The sequence below is a fragment of the Heterocephalus glaber genome, unplaced genomic scaffold (genome assembly GCF_053883595.1).
Source record: "Heterocephalus glaber isolate CG9 unplaced genomic scaffold, H.glaber_assembly_v1.0 deba00001472, whole genome shotgun sequence".
NCBI lineage: Eukaryota > Metazoa > Chordata > Mammalia > Rodentia > Bathyergidae > Heterocephalus > Heterocephalus glaber.
The window spans coordinates 27,304,743-27,319,365 of NW_028258315.1; the positions used below are offsets into that span (position 1 = coordinate 27,304,743).

Below are 14,623 nucleotides of genomic sequence, written 5' to 3' on the forward strand. Positions count from 1 at the left end.
CTCTGAACTATAATCTGCCCCTAGAAAGATGATGTTTGGGCTGATTTTATTTTGTGTGTTGGGCATTAGCTAAAGGCACTGCCATTTGGACCAGTTAAATTTTAGTATCAGAAGGAAAACCTACTCTATCTTAATTGTCAATGCATGAATTAGTATTTGTGCATGTTTGGGAATTCTTATTTATAATATGCTATTAAATGCTCATGCAGGTTTAATTATGTGGTAAGCTGTTTATTAAGAATGTATTAATTGGGCCGGGGATTTAGCTCAGTGGTTCTGCTGCCTGCCTCACAAGCGCAAGGACCCGAGTTCAGTCCCCAGTACCAAAAAAAAAAAAAGGTATTAGTCGATGGGCTCCTGTGAGCCTGGCAAGGGAAGGAGAATGCATTTCTGCCCAAGGAGGCGATGGGTTTAGAAAGCAGTGTCAACCACCAGGCAGCGCAGCCTCAACAGAGGCATATCTCCTCCAGGCCTGGTTCTGACACGTGCGGTCCTTCTCTTCCTGACAGCCCAGGTGGCTTGACTTGCTTTCCTTTCCATGTGAACTCAATGCTTATCTGCTCTCAGAAGACCCAATCTCCACCCTGCCAGGTCTAGAATTCACCAGCCAGAGTTCCAAACATTGTTTTCCATGGTCCCCATTGGCACACTCAGGGTTGTCAGATTGTGATTCCAAAATTCAGAAGAATTTTGTGCCACATCCCCTGCCCCTTGGCCATGCTTAGCTCCTCCATTAGGGTCAATTTCAGGTGGACCAGAAGACCCTCCTCTTTTGTTTTTTGTTTTGTTTTGTTTTTTTGGTACCGGGGATTGAACTCCAGTCGTTGCATTTGTGAGGCAGGCGGCAGAACCACTGAGCTAAATCCCGGGCCTTACCCTCCTCTTTTGAAAGCAGGTCTCCAGGGGGATTGACCAGCATGCCTGAACCCTGAACTGGTTCCCAGCTCTTTGCAAGCCAGGAGAGTTTGCTTATATGCAGAAATCAAAATCGGTGGAGGTGATAACATCTCAGAACAGTTCTCACATTCAGAGAAGAACAACAAAATCCAACAGATTTGCAGCTTAACTCTTTTTTGTATTTTGCAACCCTGTTATGGGTGCATGGTACCTCCCTCTCTCACATGCACCATGAAACCTCCACCTTCCCCTTTGGCAGACCACTGTTTATCAAACCACCTCCCCTTCCTATACCTATAAGGGGTAATCAAAATATACAATGAATGTTAGAAAAATTTATTACAGTAAAAGGCACATTGCTCTCCCTCAGAACACCCCCCCCCCTGCTTCAAACACACTTATCCCAGGGTTCTTGCCAGTTTCTGAAGCAGTTATGGAAGTCCTCTTTTGTGAGTATCTTCATAAAATGGGATTTTAAAAAATACAATGAATGCTACTGCCAAGTGCTACACAACAGAAACTCAGACTCATAAAACCATGATGGTGTGTCCTCATTCACCTTATTCACTGGCTCTGGCACCATGCAATTTTTGGCTCTTCCTCAAAGTTACAATGTCCATGAAAGGTTAACATTTTGGATCAATTCGGGACATCAAGGCAGCCATGATGGCGCAACTGAAGACACTCATGAAAGAGGAGTAACAGAACTGCTTCGGAAAGTGGGAAGAACGATGAGAATGTGTGTTTGAAGTGAGGGCAATGTCTTTCACTACAATATATTTAAAAATATTTAAACATTCTTGTATTTTGGTTTTGATCATGCCATGTAGAACACTGCGTCTCACTCTCAGCAGCAGTGAGTGGTTGAGGGCAGCAGCTGTGTCTTTGTGCTCTGAGTTCCTGATGGCAGCAGCCCCTCAGATGTAGGAAGAACCAATGATCATGAATACTTGAAGCAACAAGAGGCTGTAGACCAGCAGCTGTCATTGCTCTACAGCCTCCCTTCCTGGGCCCCCCTTCCTTCCTTTCTTCCTTCCTTCCTTCCTTCCTTCCTTCCTTCCTTCCTTCCTTCCCCATCTCTAGCACTCTGTGGGCTCCTGTACCCCATGACAACTGGTTTCCTGATGGGGTGCTGCCTGGTTCGTCACATTTGGATTTTCTTTCTCCAAATTGTTCCTCATGGTGGTGCCTAATTGCTTTTCCAAAATCCCCAAAATATCTCTTTCATATTGTTCTCCTGCTTGAAATCAGAATGATTTTCTATTGCCTGAGGGAGAAAGCTCGAATCTCCTTAATCTTATAGGTAATACTGAGAAGAGCCTATTCTGACATGCTTTAAAAATTACTTTCCTTGTAAATATTCTAAGCATAGTTACGTTGGTCCTCTTTCCATAAATAGCCCAGACATGGCAGCCCCTCACCCCCTTCCTTCCTTCTTTTCCTTCCACTGTCTCACAAGCAATCTGCCCCCTATTTAACTTTCTGTCTCACAGCTCACCTGTGTGAACCATTTGGACTCCTTAGATTCATCTCCTGCAGTCTCTTTCTCCCTCCTTTCTTCATTGAAGCCTGGCCCACTTTCTGTGTCTTCCAGTAAGCTTTCCTTCTTGTCCTTTCATTTCTAAACTGCTCCTAAGTTCTTGTCTCTATCATCTATATTTTCCCCAAGGAAGCTTTTATTTAGCAGAGTCCTCCTAGCATTGGGTTTCTCTTCTCCTTGGAGTAATTTTTTTCATCTTGCTTTATATGATGGTTGGTTGGTTGCCTGCATGTGTTTCTTCTGCACTAAGAAACAGCCTTGAGAATAAGATGTAAGTCTTGGTTTTATTGACCCGTGCATACTACAGATAGGGCCGAGCACTAACAAGCTCCAGGAACCGTTTCCAGAAAAGGGGCTGCGGGGGGTACACACTGCAGATCACTGCCTGAGTGGGACTTGTATTCCAATGGAGAGGAAGGGGCAGAAAGTGCATGAATAAATAAATATGTGAAGGCAGAAGTACTGAAGAGAAAAGAAGCAGAGCAAAGCCCAGAGAGCAAGAGGTGCCATGTCAGACACATATGGATCTCCGACGTGTTCTTGGTGAAGCTAAATGCAGAAGGCACTTGGTACATGTCTGCTGGATTGATGGTGTACCCACATAGATATCTGCTTCCCTGTATAAACCATCCTTCCAGGGTAGCTATAGGAATGCAGACCTGAATCTTTTGCTGCCGGGAGGACCCCTGGGTTGATCTTCTCAGTATCAGTAGATGTGTACTCTGGGAAGGATGACAGATTTTAACACCAGCCTACGTGAAGCTTGTTACTGGGAACACATCGCCTTCCCTAGTGCTCTTCTCCTACTCCTGGGCGATGGAAGGGTCACTGAATGCACTGTCCTGTATGTGCAGGTATCCACCTGTGGTTAACAAAAAGACCAATGTCCTCTTCTTAATTCTTCTAGCCTCCGGGAAAGAATAAAAGTCCTGAACTTGTCACTTCAAGAGATCTCCACCAAGGTAAGTACCTTTGTAGTCCAGTTTTCCAAAGAAGTCTATGAAGTTAATGCCCAGATGACAGGCTACTTGGGCTTTGGAAGAAAGGGAGATTTTCCCATTTCATGGGCCATATGATGGGCCAAAGAGCCTGGGGGAAGGTGCTGCTGTCTGAGAGGAGGTCTTGGCCTGTGATTGCCCAGCATGGACCAGTCTGGCCTTGGCCTCAGAAGAGGCTGCTATTCAGAAACAGGGGCTGCTATTCAGGTCTGCTGATGCCTTTGCTTAGAAGTGCCACCAGAAAAGGAATAATATGAGAAATTAATTACTTTTCCTCCCACAAGGGCATTGTTCAGGCCCCTCACAAATGAAAATGGTATAGGAGATAAATGTTTTGGGGTTTTGAAAAAGATTTCATTTGGCTTGAGAATCATTTTGTTTATTGTAACCACCATTTATACTTCTCTAGCAAGACCTTGGAGTGTGTAGTGAACAATCCTTCAGCACTCCCTGAGAACACTGTCACTTTGATTGAAGAGTCCATGTCCTGGCTGGTTAGGATAACCATGGTTTACAAATCAAAAGCCCATCCACTCTAGTCATATCTGCCTGAGCTGTTGATGGGCTGGGCGGTAGGGTCAGTCACTCTGTGAGTTATTGCCAGGTTCTGTGGCAGAGAGCTGGGCCTGAATTCTTCATCATAGGCACCAGGAGGGAGAAGGCAGAAGGAGGGAGAGGTTCTGAGTTGGTCAAGACACAGAAAGAACAGGTTGCTGAGCATAAAGCCCACTGGCAAGAGGCAAATATCCTTTTTTTCTCATGGCCAGGTAAAGAAAGCCTTGGACCCTGGATGAGGAATTGTGCCAAGGGTCTTTCAATTGCCACAGCTAAGCTGTAATTGGGGTGTGTTGTTGGCAGAAATGTCCACAATCACTCTGGCCCTTTCCTCGGCCCCTTTCTGTCTACCTCATTTCAAGACAACATCTGGTGGCCACATAGCAGCAGGATTGGTGGGTTATACTTGTGTAAAGAAAAGCTTCCTGACAGGAACCAGTGGTGTTTATAAGATGATGCCAGGGCCAGGCACCCAGGAGGGCTTGGAACTTGCCCCATGTTCCTGACAGCTTCCTGCGCATGCTCATCCGAGGACAGGAGCAGAGTGAGGTCCGCACAGTGACCCCGCTATCTCCTCTTAACACCTTAGGTTCGCCCAAATATAAAAGTGGTTTGCTCTGTCTGCGTGCTGTCTTAGTCTGCTTGTCTGCTGTATGAATCCCACCACAGATCGGTGGCTAATCCACATCAGGGATTCATTTCTCACATCTCTGGAGGCTGGAAGTGTGAGGTCAGCCTGAAGGATAGTTGGGTGCCAGAGAGGGGGCCTCTTCTGGGTCATGGATGGCTGACTTCTCGCTGCATTCTCACATGGTGGAGGGGCAGAGCTCTCTGGGGCCTTTGGTCAGGACACTGATCCATGATGAGGCAGCGGCCTTCTGACTCATCACCTCCAAATGTTTCACCTCTCATCCCATCTCACTGGGACTAAATATTTCAACATACTAATTTTTGGGGAACACAAATATTCAAATCATATGCTAGTTACTTTTCTCTCATTGCTGAGACAAAATACGTGACACCCAAAGTTAAAGGAGGGAAGATTTATTTGGCTTACAGTTTGTAGAGGTTTCAGTCCATAATTGGCTGGCTCCAAGGCAGGGTGGCTTGGCAGAGGAGAAACAAGTTAACAGCCGAGGAAGACAGCAGAAGCAGCAAGGGGACCTTAGGAGCATTTTTCTGCTCCTTTTATCTTATTCAGACTACTTAGGGCGAGTAGCACTCACACCCTTAATCCCAGTGTCCTGGGGCCTAGCCCCACCATGAATCAATCACACACTCTAGATTCAGCCACCTAGAGAAACATGAAGCTTTGAGGGGGACATCTAAACACAAGCCATAACAAATCATCGCACATCCCGTCTCTAATACACTTAAAACAAACATAATTACTTTGCTTTTCCACAAAAATAAGGAGCTGGTGTCATAGATTTTAAAATGTCAGTGTAAAATCTCCATTTGATAATGAGATCCTCAGGGTCTAATTTTATTTGTAAATAGGAGGAAATATGTGCGTATAGTGGGCATGTACTCGTGCCCACACAGGAATGTAGAGGGCATAAGTGAGCCCACAGAGAACAAAGAAAAACTGCCTACTTACGCACTCTGCTCTGAACAGGACTCACCAGTGTGAGCACTTATCTCACACATACGTACAGACACACACAGACACACACCTGGTGTTTTCTGAGAGAGAGGGTATCCTCCTTGCACTTGGTACATTTCTCCAACTATCATGGCTTACCCAAACCGAAGGTAGTTAAGTTATAAGTGAGATGGAAGAAATAGTAGACATTAGATTACATCCAGCAGAGCTGAAAAAAATGTGCATTGCAATTTAACAAGAAAATTTAGGAAGGTTGTTTCCTATTAATAATGACAGCTTGAAGGATTGATTTGCTCAACAAAGGAGAAACTGACCCAATTATGATAAACAGATTCTGTTAACTAAAATCAGAAACTTTAGACATAGGTTGAATGAGACCTAAGGCTTCTGGCTGTTGCTAAAGAATGAACAGAAAGGTCTTCAGACGTTGGATGATAGCTTGAGATGGACGGGATGGGAAACATCAGTCATCAAGCACAGTGTGGACCCAGGACTGCTGGGGGGAAGGTGTCTGGGACACCTCCCTCTTTACTCTTGATTCTGACATCCTGACAGGTCTCAGGACCATCGGAAAGGTCTCCGAAATCATCACTCTGGACATGTGGATACACATGAACTGCCCTGCTGTGCGGGGTGCGGTTTAGGGGCCACCAAAATGTGTCTTTGTCTAAAGAGTGTTCCCTAGAGATGTGGAGTGGAAAAGAACACATGCAGGTCCACAAGAGAAGCAGCGGAGCATTCCAGGCAGGATTGGGTGAGGTTGGCTTTGATTCTAAAAATAACCTCTCTTCAGTCTCTGATAAGCAAAACATTTAAGCTGCTGGTATTCTGCAAGCCATGGATTGCTCTGGGGAAATTAAATTTTATATTTTCTTTGGGCCTCTTGAATCCAAATGGGTTAATTTTAGTTTTTGAATAGAATTTCAAATTTTTGGTGAGAAGAATAATTCTTCTAGGTAACATCCTTTATGGACCACCTCAAAATATATCTCCATAGACATTTTTATTCCTACTAAAACTATGCTTTTGTTGAACTGAAAATATTTCTATATAGCTCATTAGCCTGAGTGTATGTAACAGATAAATACATAGTTTTAGCCTTAAACAAAATTTAAAAATTGTGATGTTTTAGCCTTAAATAAAATAAAAGATAAAGGCATTTGGAACAAAAGATAACAGTTTAAGATTTTTGTTATTTTTAAAATGCAAAGAAAACTGTAGGAAATATTTGGAATGTCATGGGAAAATAAACGATAAAACCCACAAACCTGTCTGAGGGTTGCTGGTCTATTTTTCAAATCTGACTTGCCAGCAGGTATCTGCCCTCAGAGTTTCCCTAGAGAACATCTTCTAGTAATTAAATTTAGCCACTGCTCTGACCTTGATCTCAAAGGCCATACCTTAACGACTTGCTGTGTGTCAGGGCCAGAATAAAGTCCCTGCTTACGTAGAGCCCGTGTCCCAGCAGAGAGAGACAATGTAAAAACAGAGGAATGAAAACAAAAAACAGCAAACAGCGTGTTAGCCTAGGGTTAGGGTAGGAAGGTGAGGGTGAGGCAGGGAGGGGCCTGCTATTTGGGGCTGTGATTGGCAAGGCCTTTCTTCCCAAGGGACAGCTGAGCAGACAGTCCCGAGGTGTGAGTGAGGGAGCGGTGCTTCCCTCTGACAAGGAGTAGAAAGCAAAGGCTCAGGGAAGCAGAAGGTGGAGGCCACCAAATTACCGCAGCTTGGGGTTGCTCTCTGTTGTGCGAGTCCTCTCAGTTTGTGTTGCCTTGTGCTGAGAGGGTACAAGGGCGTGTTGGGGTACACCAGTGTTGCTTTTCCTCCTTCCCTCCTCCTGCTTCCTTCCTCTCTCCCTTATTTCCTTCCTTCTTTTCCTCCCTCCAGGTCTTCTTTTTACCTACCTTCCTTCTTTGCTCATGGGTTGCTTGCTAAACTGTCCCTCCCAACACTCTGTCACACCTCCTTTCTAACGAATCCATGTTTGCAATACAGAACAGTGATGTTCATTTTGGGGAGTTGGTACATGCATCTAACACAACTTATTCATTTTCAGTCTCTTTACCTCCCCCCCCTTACCTTTCCCTTCCCCTGATCCCCTTCCCCATCCTTAAGAGTCTGCCTTCTCGTTTCCTATCATCTCTCCTTTATTTTAATCATTTTAAAAATAACATATTAGGTTTCTCATAGTGTAAGAGAAACCATGCAATGTTTAGCTTTCTGAGTCTGGGTTGTATTGCTTAGCATGATGATCTCAAGTTCTATGCACTTTCCTGCAAATGACAGGATTTCATTCTCCTTTCTGACTGAATAATATTCTTTAGTGTATATACACCACATTTTCCTTATCCATTCATCTATTCATGGGTATCTAGGCTGTTTCTAGAACTTAGTCATTGTGAATTGCACTGCTATAAACATGGGTGTGCACATATAATGTATGCTGTCCTTAAGCATCCTTCTTAATCACTCATCAGCCCCGAGTCTCTGTCCTGTGCTCCATTGCCTTCTGATTTCAACAGTCAGGGTTGACTCCTGGATGTTTCTCCCCGCAGGTGTGCATGGGTGAGAGACTCTGCAGCACCCTGAGGAGGAGAGTCAGTGACCTTGAGACCCAGCTACTGGCATTGCTTGAAGCCAAAATGCTTGCCATATCAGGTAACTGGTGATGGACTAAATAGTGACAACCACCAACTCACCACCTGGCTTTGCCTTCCATTCATATTCTGCCATTACTTACGTCATGCTCAGACAGTTCCAGCTTTTTGGGGGCTTCTGTACAGCCCAGGGATGGGGTGGTCCACTTTCTTTGTAGAGGGACAGTGAGTACTGGACAGAACCTCTGCGGTCCCACCTCTCCAGGGTTTAGTGAGTAGATGTGCTACTGTTTAGTCAGGACTCTACAGCACTGTGCTCCGAGAATGCTCAGTGCGGGTGACTGATGTGGCCAGACACACCGATGAAGTATAATGTGAGACACACTGATGTGTACCTGATGTTCAGCCGTACAACATGGGGACTTCTGAGGACATTATAGCTGGGCAGTTATTAAGGAATGTATTTTCCCATTAATTTGTAGCTTGAAAACACAAGTCTTTGAAAACAGTACCTTAGTTTTTCATTTGAATGGTGCTTTTCAACATGCCTCTGTATTTGTTGTTTTATGTGATTTTCATAATAGCTGAATGAGGTAGGTGGGGGAGAGACTGTGGTCCCATTGGGTAGATGGAGACAGTGAGGCTGTGGGACGTGTCTTTTGGTTACATCTGCTCGTTACCCAAGTGGTGGCAGCTCAGGGGCTGGAGTCCCTGGCTCCCGAGTGTGATCCATGTGTGATCCAGTGTGATCCATGGATTTTTAACCCAGTTGTGGAGTGACAGCCTCAAAGAGTTCTTGGAGATTTATAGGTTGAATGAACCCACAGGCCATCAGCTTCAGAGGACTCATAAAATTTTAGCAGAAAGGTATAATAATTGCACGTATGGGTTTTAAATGATGTGATAAGAAGGAATACAATAATTGGCAGCTTCTGCTCTTCAGATCATTAAACACTGATGTTGGCAGCTAAGGAGCAAATTGGTCCCTGGCGCAGCCTCGTGTGCTGTTTACAACCCGCAGAACATCACGGTGCGAGCACAGCGCTTGGGTTTCAACAGCTCCACATGTCACTTACTTGGAATTATGACTCCATTTGCCGTGAGGAAAAAAGAAGATTGAATACAATCTAGCTTCTGAGTTAGGGTTTTTGTCTTCCTTAATCAATATATTTTCCCCAGGAATACAGGCGGATGAGCCTTCATGAAGCCCAAGGGAAGAGAGGCGTAATGCAGGCAGCAGAAATATCCCTTGCTCCACCTGGAATAATCTCTTCAGAATCCCAGGGAAAATTCTTCAGATGTCTTGTTGCAGATGGGCCTGAGTTTTGTTTTAGCTCTTTGGCCAGCTGAGAAAATCGGTGAGGCCTAACTGGGTGCAGGAGACCATAACTCTAATGGAGTTGAGTTCTCGCCTTCCCTCTGTTTCTCCATGTGCTCTCTGGCAGGCGGGCCTCTCCTGCTGTCCTGGGGGTTGTGCTGGTGACCGGGTGTTTCTTTCTTTTGCATCTTTAATGTTTGATGCCATCTCTGTAATTCCCTACTTCAGGGCCCTCAGCTTGGCAGATCCTTGCACTGTTAGACAAAGGCCACAGGGATGAGACCAAGAGAACCTTTCTGTGCTTTGGGGTTCCTATGGGATCACTGAGGACAGCGCCCTTGGGATTTCCAGGTCCTATTTCATGGTTTAGGGGTGTCCTGCAGAACCTTAGTGCGGTTTTTGTCTGTCCAAAAGTTTCTGCAAGTGACCATGTCAGATTTATAGACCCATCCTGGATTCTACTGATGGCCTGAATTTAATAATCATTTGCCATCTGCAGAGGTGGAAATAGAAATAGTTTTATTTTCAAACCCAGTGAGTCCTAGCTTGTATTATAGTTAACAGTTTATCTTTTCATTCATCTCTCCTCTTGCATCTCTCACAGGCAGTGGCAAGAAGCCAGCAGGCACTTCTGTCATCAGCCTAGAAATCGCCTTCACAGCGTGATTGAATTTATTAGAATATTTTTCTCCACCCCTGATGATAACTGAGTGACTTTTTTTTTTTTTTGGTACTGGGGATTGAACTTGGGACCTTACGTTTACAAGGCAGGTGGCGGAACCACTGAGCTAAATCCCCGGCCCAACTGAGTGACTTTTTGCCATTACATTACAAGGATCCTCTTTCCTCCAGCTTTGAATCAGATTTTTCTTATTTTCCTTTTAGCCAGATAGGCCTTCTTTATCATGCTGGCTAACACTAAATTGTTTGGGGATCTGGCTATTTTTCCTCTTCTAATTTCTTAGAAGGTCAGATGAACAATTGAGTTTCATCTTTGTGCTGTGGACTTTCAGGGCGAGTCACTCCATTTTGGTTGGCCTATTGGGTCCAGCTCAAGAGCTCTGTCCAAACCAACAGCCTCTGCTGAATTTTGCTGGCAGAGTTCCTGAAACTCATTAGTTAGGCTTCCATCTGCTCCCTGGTCCCAGCGTTACTGCTTCCATCTTAGAGTTTTGTTATAGCAGCACCCCACAGCCAGATGCCGAGATCTGTTTTCATTGTCTGTTGCTTTGTAATAAACCACCTCAAGACTTAATGACTTAAAATGTCAACAGCCCTCTCCTTTGCCCATGCACCTGCAGCTTGGCCAGGGCTTGGCAGGCCAGAGGGGCTGGCTAAACGAGGGCTGAAGAATCTGTTTCCAAGATGTTGCACACATGTGACTGACAGGGGGTCTGGTGGCTGGCTGCTCTTGTGTGGCCCTTCTGCAGCCAGCTTGGCTTCCTTATGTCGTGGCTGCTGAGTTCCCAGAATATCCCAAGAGGCAGGAAGTGGAAACTTCTTATTCCTTAAGGCCTATGCTAAAAAAAACTGGCACATATCTCTATTAATGCACAACAAATCACCCCAAGAACATCGTAGCTTGAAGCAGCAGATATTTATTAGCTCTTCACAGTCTCTCAGGTCAGGAACCCAGAGCCTCTTGGCTGGGTGGTTTCGGCTCAGGATCCCGTCCATCAAGCTGCAGTGTGGGGATGCCTCATGCACAGTCCGGGCTGCATTGAGCTGTCCTAAGTCATCCAATGTCTGTTACACAGGCCTTAGTTCCTTGCCATGCATGCTGTGCTGGGGCTCTTCCCAACACAGCACCTGACTGCCTCAGAGCAAGTGCTCAGAGAAAAGGCAAGCAAGACAGAAGCCACGGGGCCTCTTAAGACATAACCTCTAGCACCACACATGGTCACTTCTGCTTTAGCAACTTGAAGTCACCAAGTTCAGCCCACATTCAAGAGAGGAAAATAGGTGCCACCCAAGAGCAGGAATGTTAAAAAATCTGGTGGGGACATTTGAAAAATCATTTTGTTATTACCTCCATCCTATTTTGTTAGCCAACCATCTGGGAGCTGTGATTCACAGAGAAGAGATGGAGATGGTTTCTCTCAATGGGATGTGTGTCAAAGAGTTTTGGTGCCATGTCCAGAGGGCTGCAGTGTCTAGTGAGCCAGCAGGAGTCTGAGAACTAAAGATATGGTTAGAGTTTTTCAGTCAGAGGAAATGGCCTAATTAATTCATTTAATCGGAAGCATCACTGAGCACCTGCTAAGTGCCAGGCCTGGTTCCAAGTCCTGTGCTAAAAATGGCACGGGGGACAGGTGAGGTCCCTTCTCTCCTGGGACTGGCCCTAGTGGAGCAGGGCTGGAGATGCCAGGGCCAGATTATGTCTTGGAGAAAGAATGTGTGCATTGACTTGGGCACAGGATCAGTGCTGCTAGGGACATGAGCTTGTCACACCGTATAGGGATCAGGACATACAGCCTCTGAGCTGCCACAGAGAATAAGAGTACCAGGGAGCCATTGCAACTTTTTTTTTTTAAGATAGGGTCTTGGTATGTAGTTCAAGTCATGAACTCACTATGTAGCCCAAGCTGGCCTCAAACTCAGCAGTCCTCCTGCTTCAGTCTCCTCAGTGCTAGAATTACAGGTGTGTGCCACCATACCCAGTACAAGCCTTGTTTCTAGGCCATTGACATGACCAAAGCCAGATTTCAGGAAGCCTCACCTGGTTTTGGTGGACACAGGGTTTTGGGATGTGTGGGACAGGGACTCATGGGCTTACCTAGGAGACTGGCAAAGAAAAAGAAGAAGTCTGGCCCAGAGAGTCTACACAAATTGGTCACTGCTAATCCTCGGGACAGCTGCCCATGTCTGGTTGCATGTGGTGTTGTACACATTGACAAGAGTCACTTAGAAGGCCATGATCTGTCTCCTGTGGTGGGTTATCTGAGGCCAGGACATGACAGTGGCAACACGTCACACACAATACTCCAGCTTTCATGTGGCCATGGACATTAGATTCTCCAAGTCATGACCAGGCTGTTTCTTAGCCACTGTTCCAGCAGGTTTCAAACATCCGGAGGGCCCTAGGTTTGTCTCAGCCACATCTTGGTCTGTTTCTGCCTCTCATGTTGCTCAGCAGAGATGGTTTGGGGGTGAAGCACACAGCAAAGGTGAGTCCTATTGTTGCTGTCCAGGCTAAGAAGGTCAGGACAGGACCCCCTGAGTTCTGTGCATGCTGATTGTCAGGAAGAAGTTGCATGGTAGGCAGATTCCTTGAATTTTGCACACAGAGGGCCATGTCGTGTGGTGAACAAAGCTCATGTTTTGGAGTCCGAAGCTAGTGTTCAGGTGGAGCTTTATCACACCTGAGTGACCTTGGGTAGGTTATTTGACCTTTCCAATTCTATAGAATGGGATAATAAGAGTAACACATGTCTATTAGATTGTGGTAAGAATTAGGTGAGGCAGTGAATTGTAGTAAGGTGGCACATTAGCATATTAACATCTAGATCATAGGTAGGAAGGTGCTGTCTCTTTTCTTGGAGTGAACATATTCTCCACTCATGATTGTTAGCCAGGAGGTGACCTTGGACGGCTGTCACTCACTGCAGCAGGTGTGCCTTGGTGGCAATACCCCTTATTTTAAGGTTTTGGCCCCGAAGACCTGTGGACCTTGTCTGGGCCAGTTATAGAGATTCTTTTATTTGGTTTTTAGTTCTGGGTTCAAAAGCCTGTGAGACTGAAGGGTGTTCTCCCCAAGCTGGGCCCCACTTTAACCTTAACCCTGGAGTTCTGATCACTGATGTGGCCAAGAATAGTGTCTTCCTGAAGCCTGGGGCAGGTCTGATGGGCCACATACTGCAGTATTCTTCCTCCACAAGAAACAGCCCAGGTTTACCGTGTACTCACCACTTGGAAGGGAAGTGGGGGCCAGGATCTCCAGGCTGGGAGCCCAGGGCAGACAAGGCCTGGAGCTCTGCAGCCCCCTGAGAACTCACTTCTACCCACTTCTACCTTTGGCCCTGCTGGTGCTCTCTCTGGGCTGGGAGAGAGAAGGCCCCAGTGCCTTCAAGAGCTGGGCTTACACACTGTAGTAGGGTGACATCTGGCCATCTATGGTTTTCTTTTTTGGTAGCGGGGATCGAACTCGGGTCCTTGCACTTGCGAGGCAGGTGGCAGAACCACTGAGCTAAATCCCCGGCCCTGGCCATCTATGGTTCGATGCCATGAAGCTCTGGTGAATTCTGGAACTGCTCTGGGAATTTCCAGACCAGTGCCTGTAGCGTGGGTGTTGGTATGTTTTGTTTTGTTTTGTTTTGTTTTTGGTACTGGGGATCGAACTCAGGTCCTTGTGCTTTCGAGGCAGGCGGAACCACTGAACTAATTCCCTGGGGGCAAGGGTGTTGGTATCTTGAGTCAGTTTTGCCCTCTGCTTGCCTGCCCTCCTCCCCACAATGGTGGCTCTCAACCCTCCTGCGATTTCCATGTCTGGGACCTGACCCCACTGTCCTCCTGCACCCTTGCCCTCCTTGATCTCTGGGTCTGCACTGTAGCTCAGATGCAGTCTTGGATGGCCCAGGTCCTGTACCTGGCTCCTCCATAAGCTGAGTGGCAGTGTTGTTTCTGCCACGATCAGGGCCTGGTGGGCTCTGGCTGATTCCCCTCGCCTGGGGTCAAGCCTGGGGTCCGGATGCCTGGCATTGCTGAGCTGGCCCTCTGGCTCCTGACCACCCTCACATGGCTACCCTTTATCCCCCATATGATCTGGCTTATCTGTTGAGTCTCCCTGTTATTTTTTTCCCTAGGCTTTGCCTAATGTATGGCAACCAGGAGAGAGGAAACAAATAATAAAATTATGTGTTTAAAAAAAAATGACTTCTCAATTTTTGGTTGCTGATCCTTAGAATCTGTTAATACCTCCTTCCTGAATATGGCTTTGCCAGGCTTTCTAGTACCTGGCCTAGCTCCAGGGGGTCAGTCTGGTTCTAAGTCAGGTTTGGGCCCTGGACCTTCACACCTGCTCTGTCCTGTGGGTTGGTTATTTGCTGACATCCGTACTCTGGAAAATGGCCACCACCTGCAGCCACGGCCTGGGTGGTGGCCTCTCACTTGCCA

At 46.3% G+C, this 14,623-nt stretch overlaps 1 protein-coding gene across 4 annotated transcripts in view; it reads left to right on the forward strand.

The window, feature by feature from the left end:
* Positions 1 to 14,623, forward strand: part of Disc1 (DISC1 scaffold protein) — a 340,459-nt gene that overhangs the window by 110,055 nt on the left and 215,781 nt on the right. For all 4 annotated transcript variants that reach the window (XM_087181893.1, XM_087181896.1, XM_087181894.1 and 1 more), the window contains exons 7-8: positions 3,345 to 3,399; positions 8,152 to 8,254. In XM_087181893.1, coding sequence (XP_087038019.1) covers positions 3,345 to 3,399; positions 8,152 to 8,254 — 158 coding nt within the window. The remainder of the gene's footprint in view (positions 1 to 3,344; positions 3,400 to 8,151; positions 8,255 to 14,623) is intronic.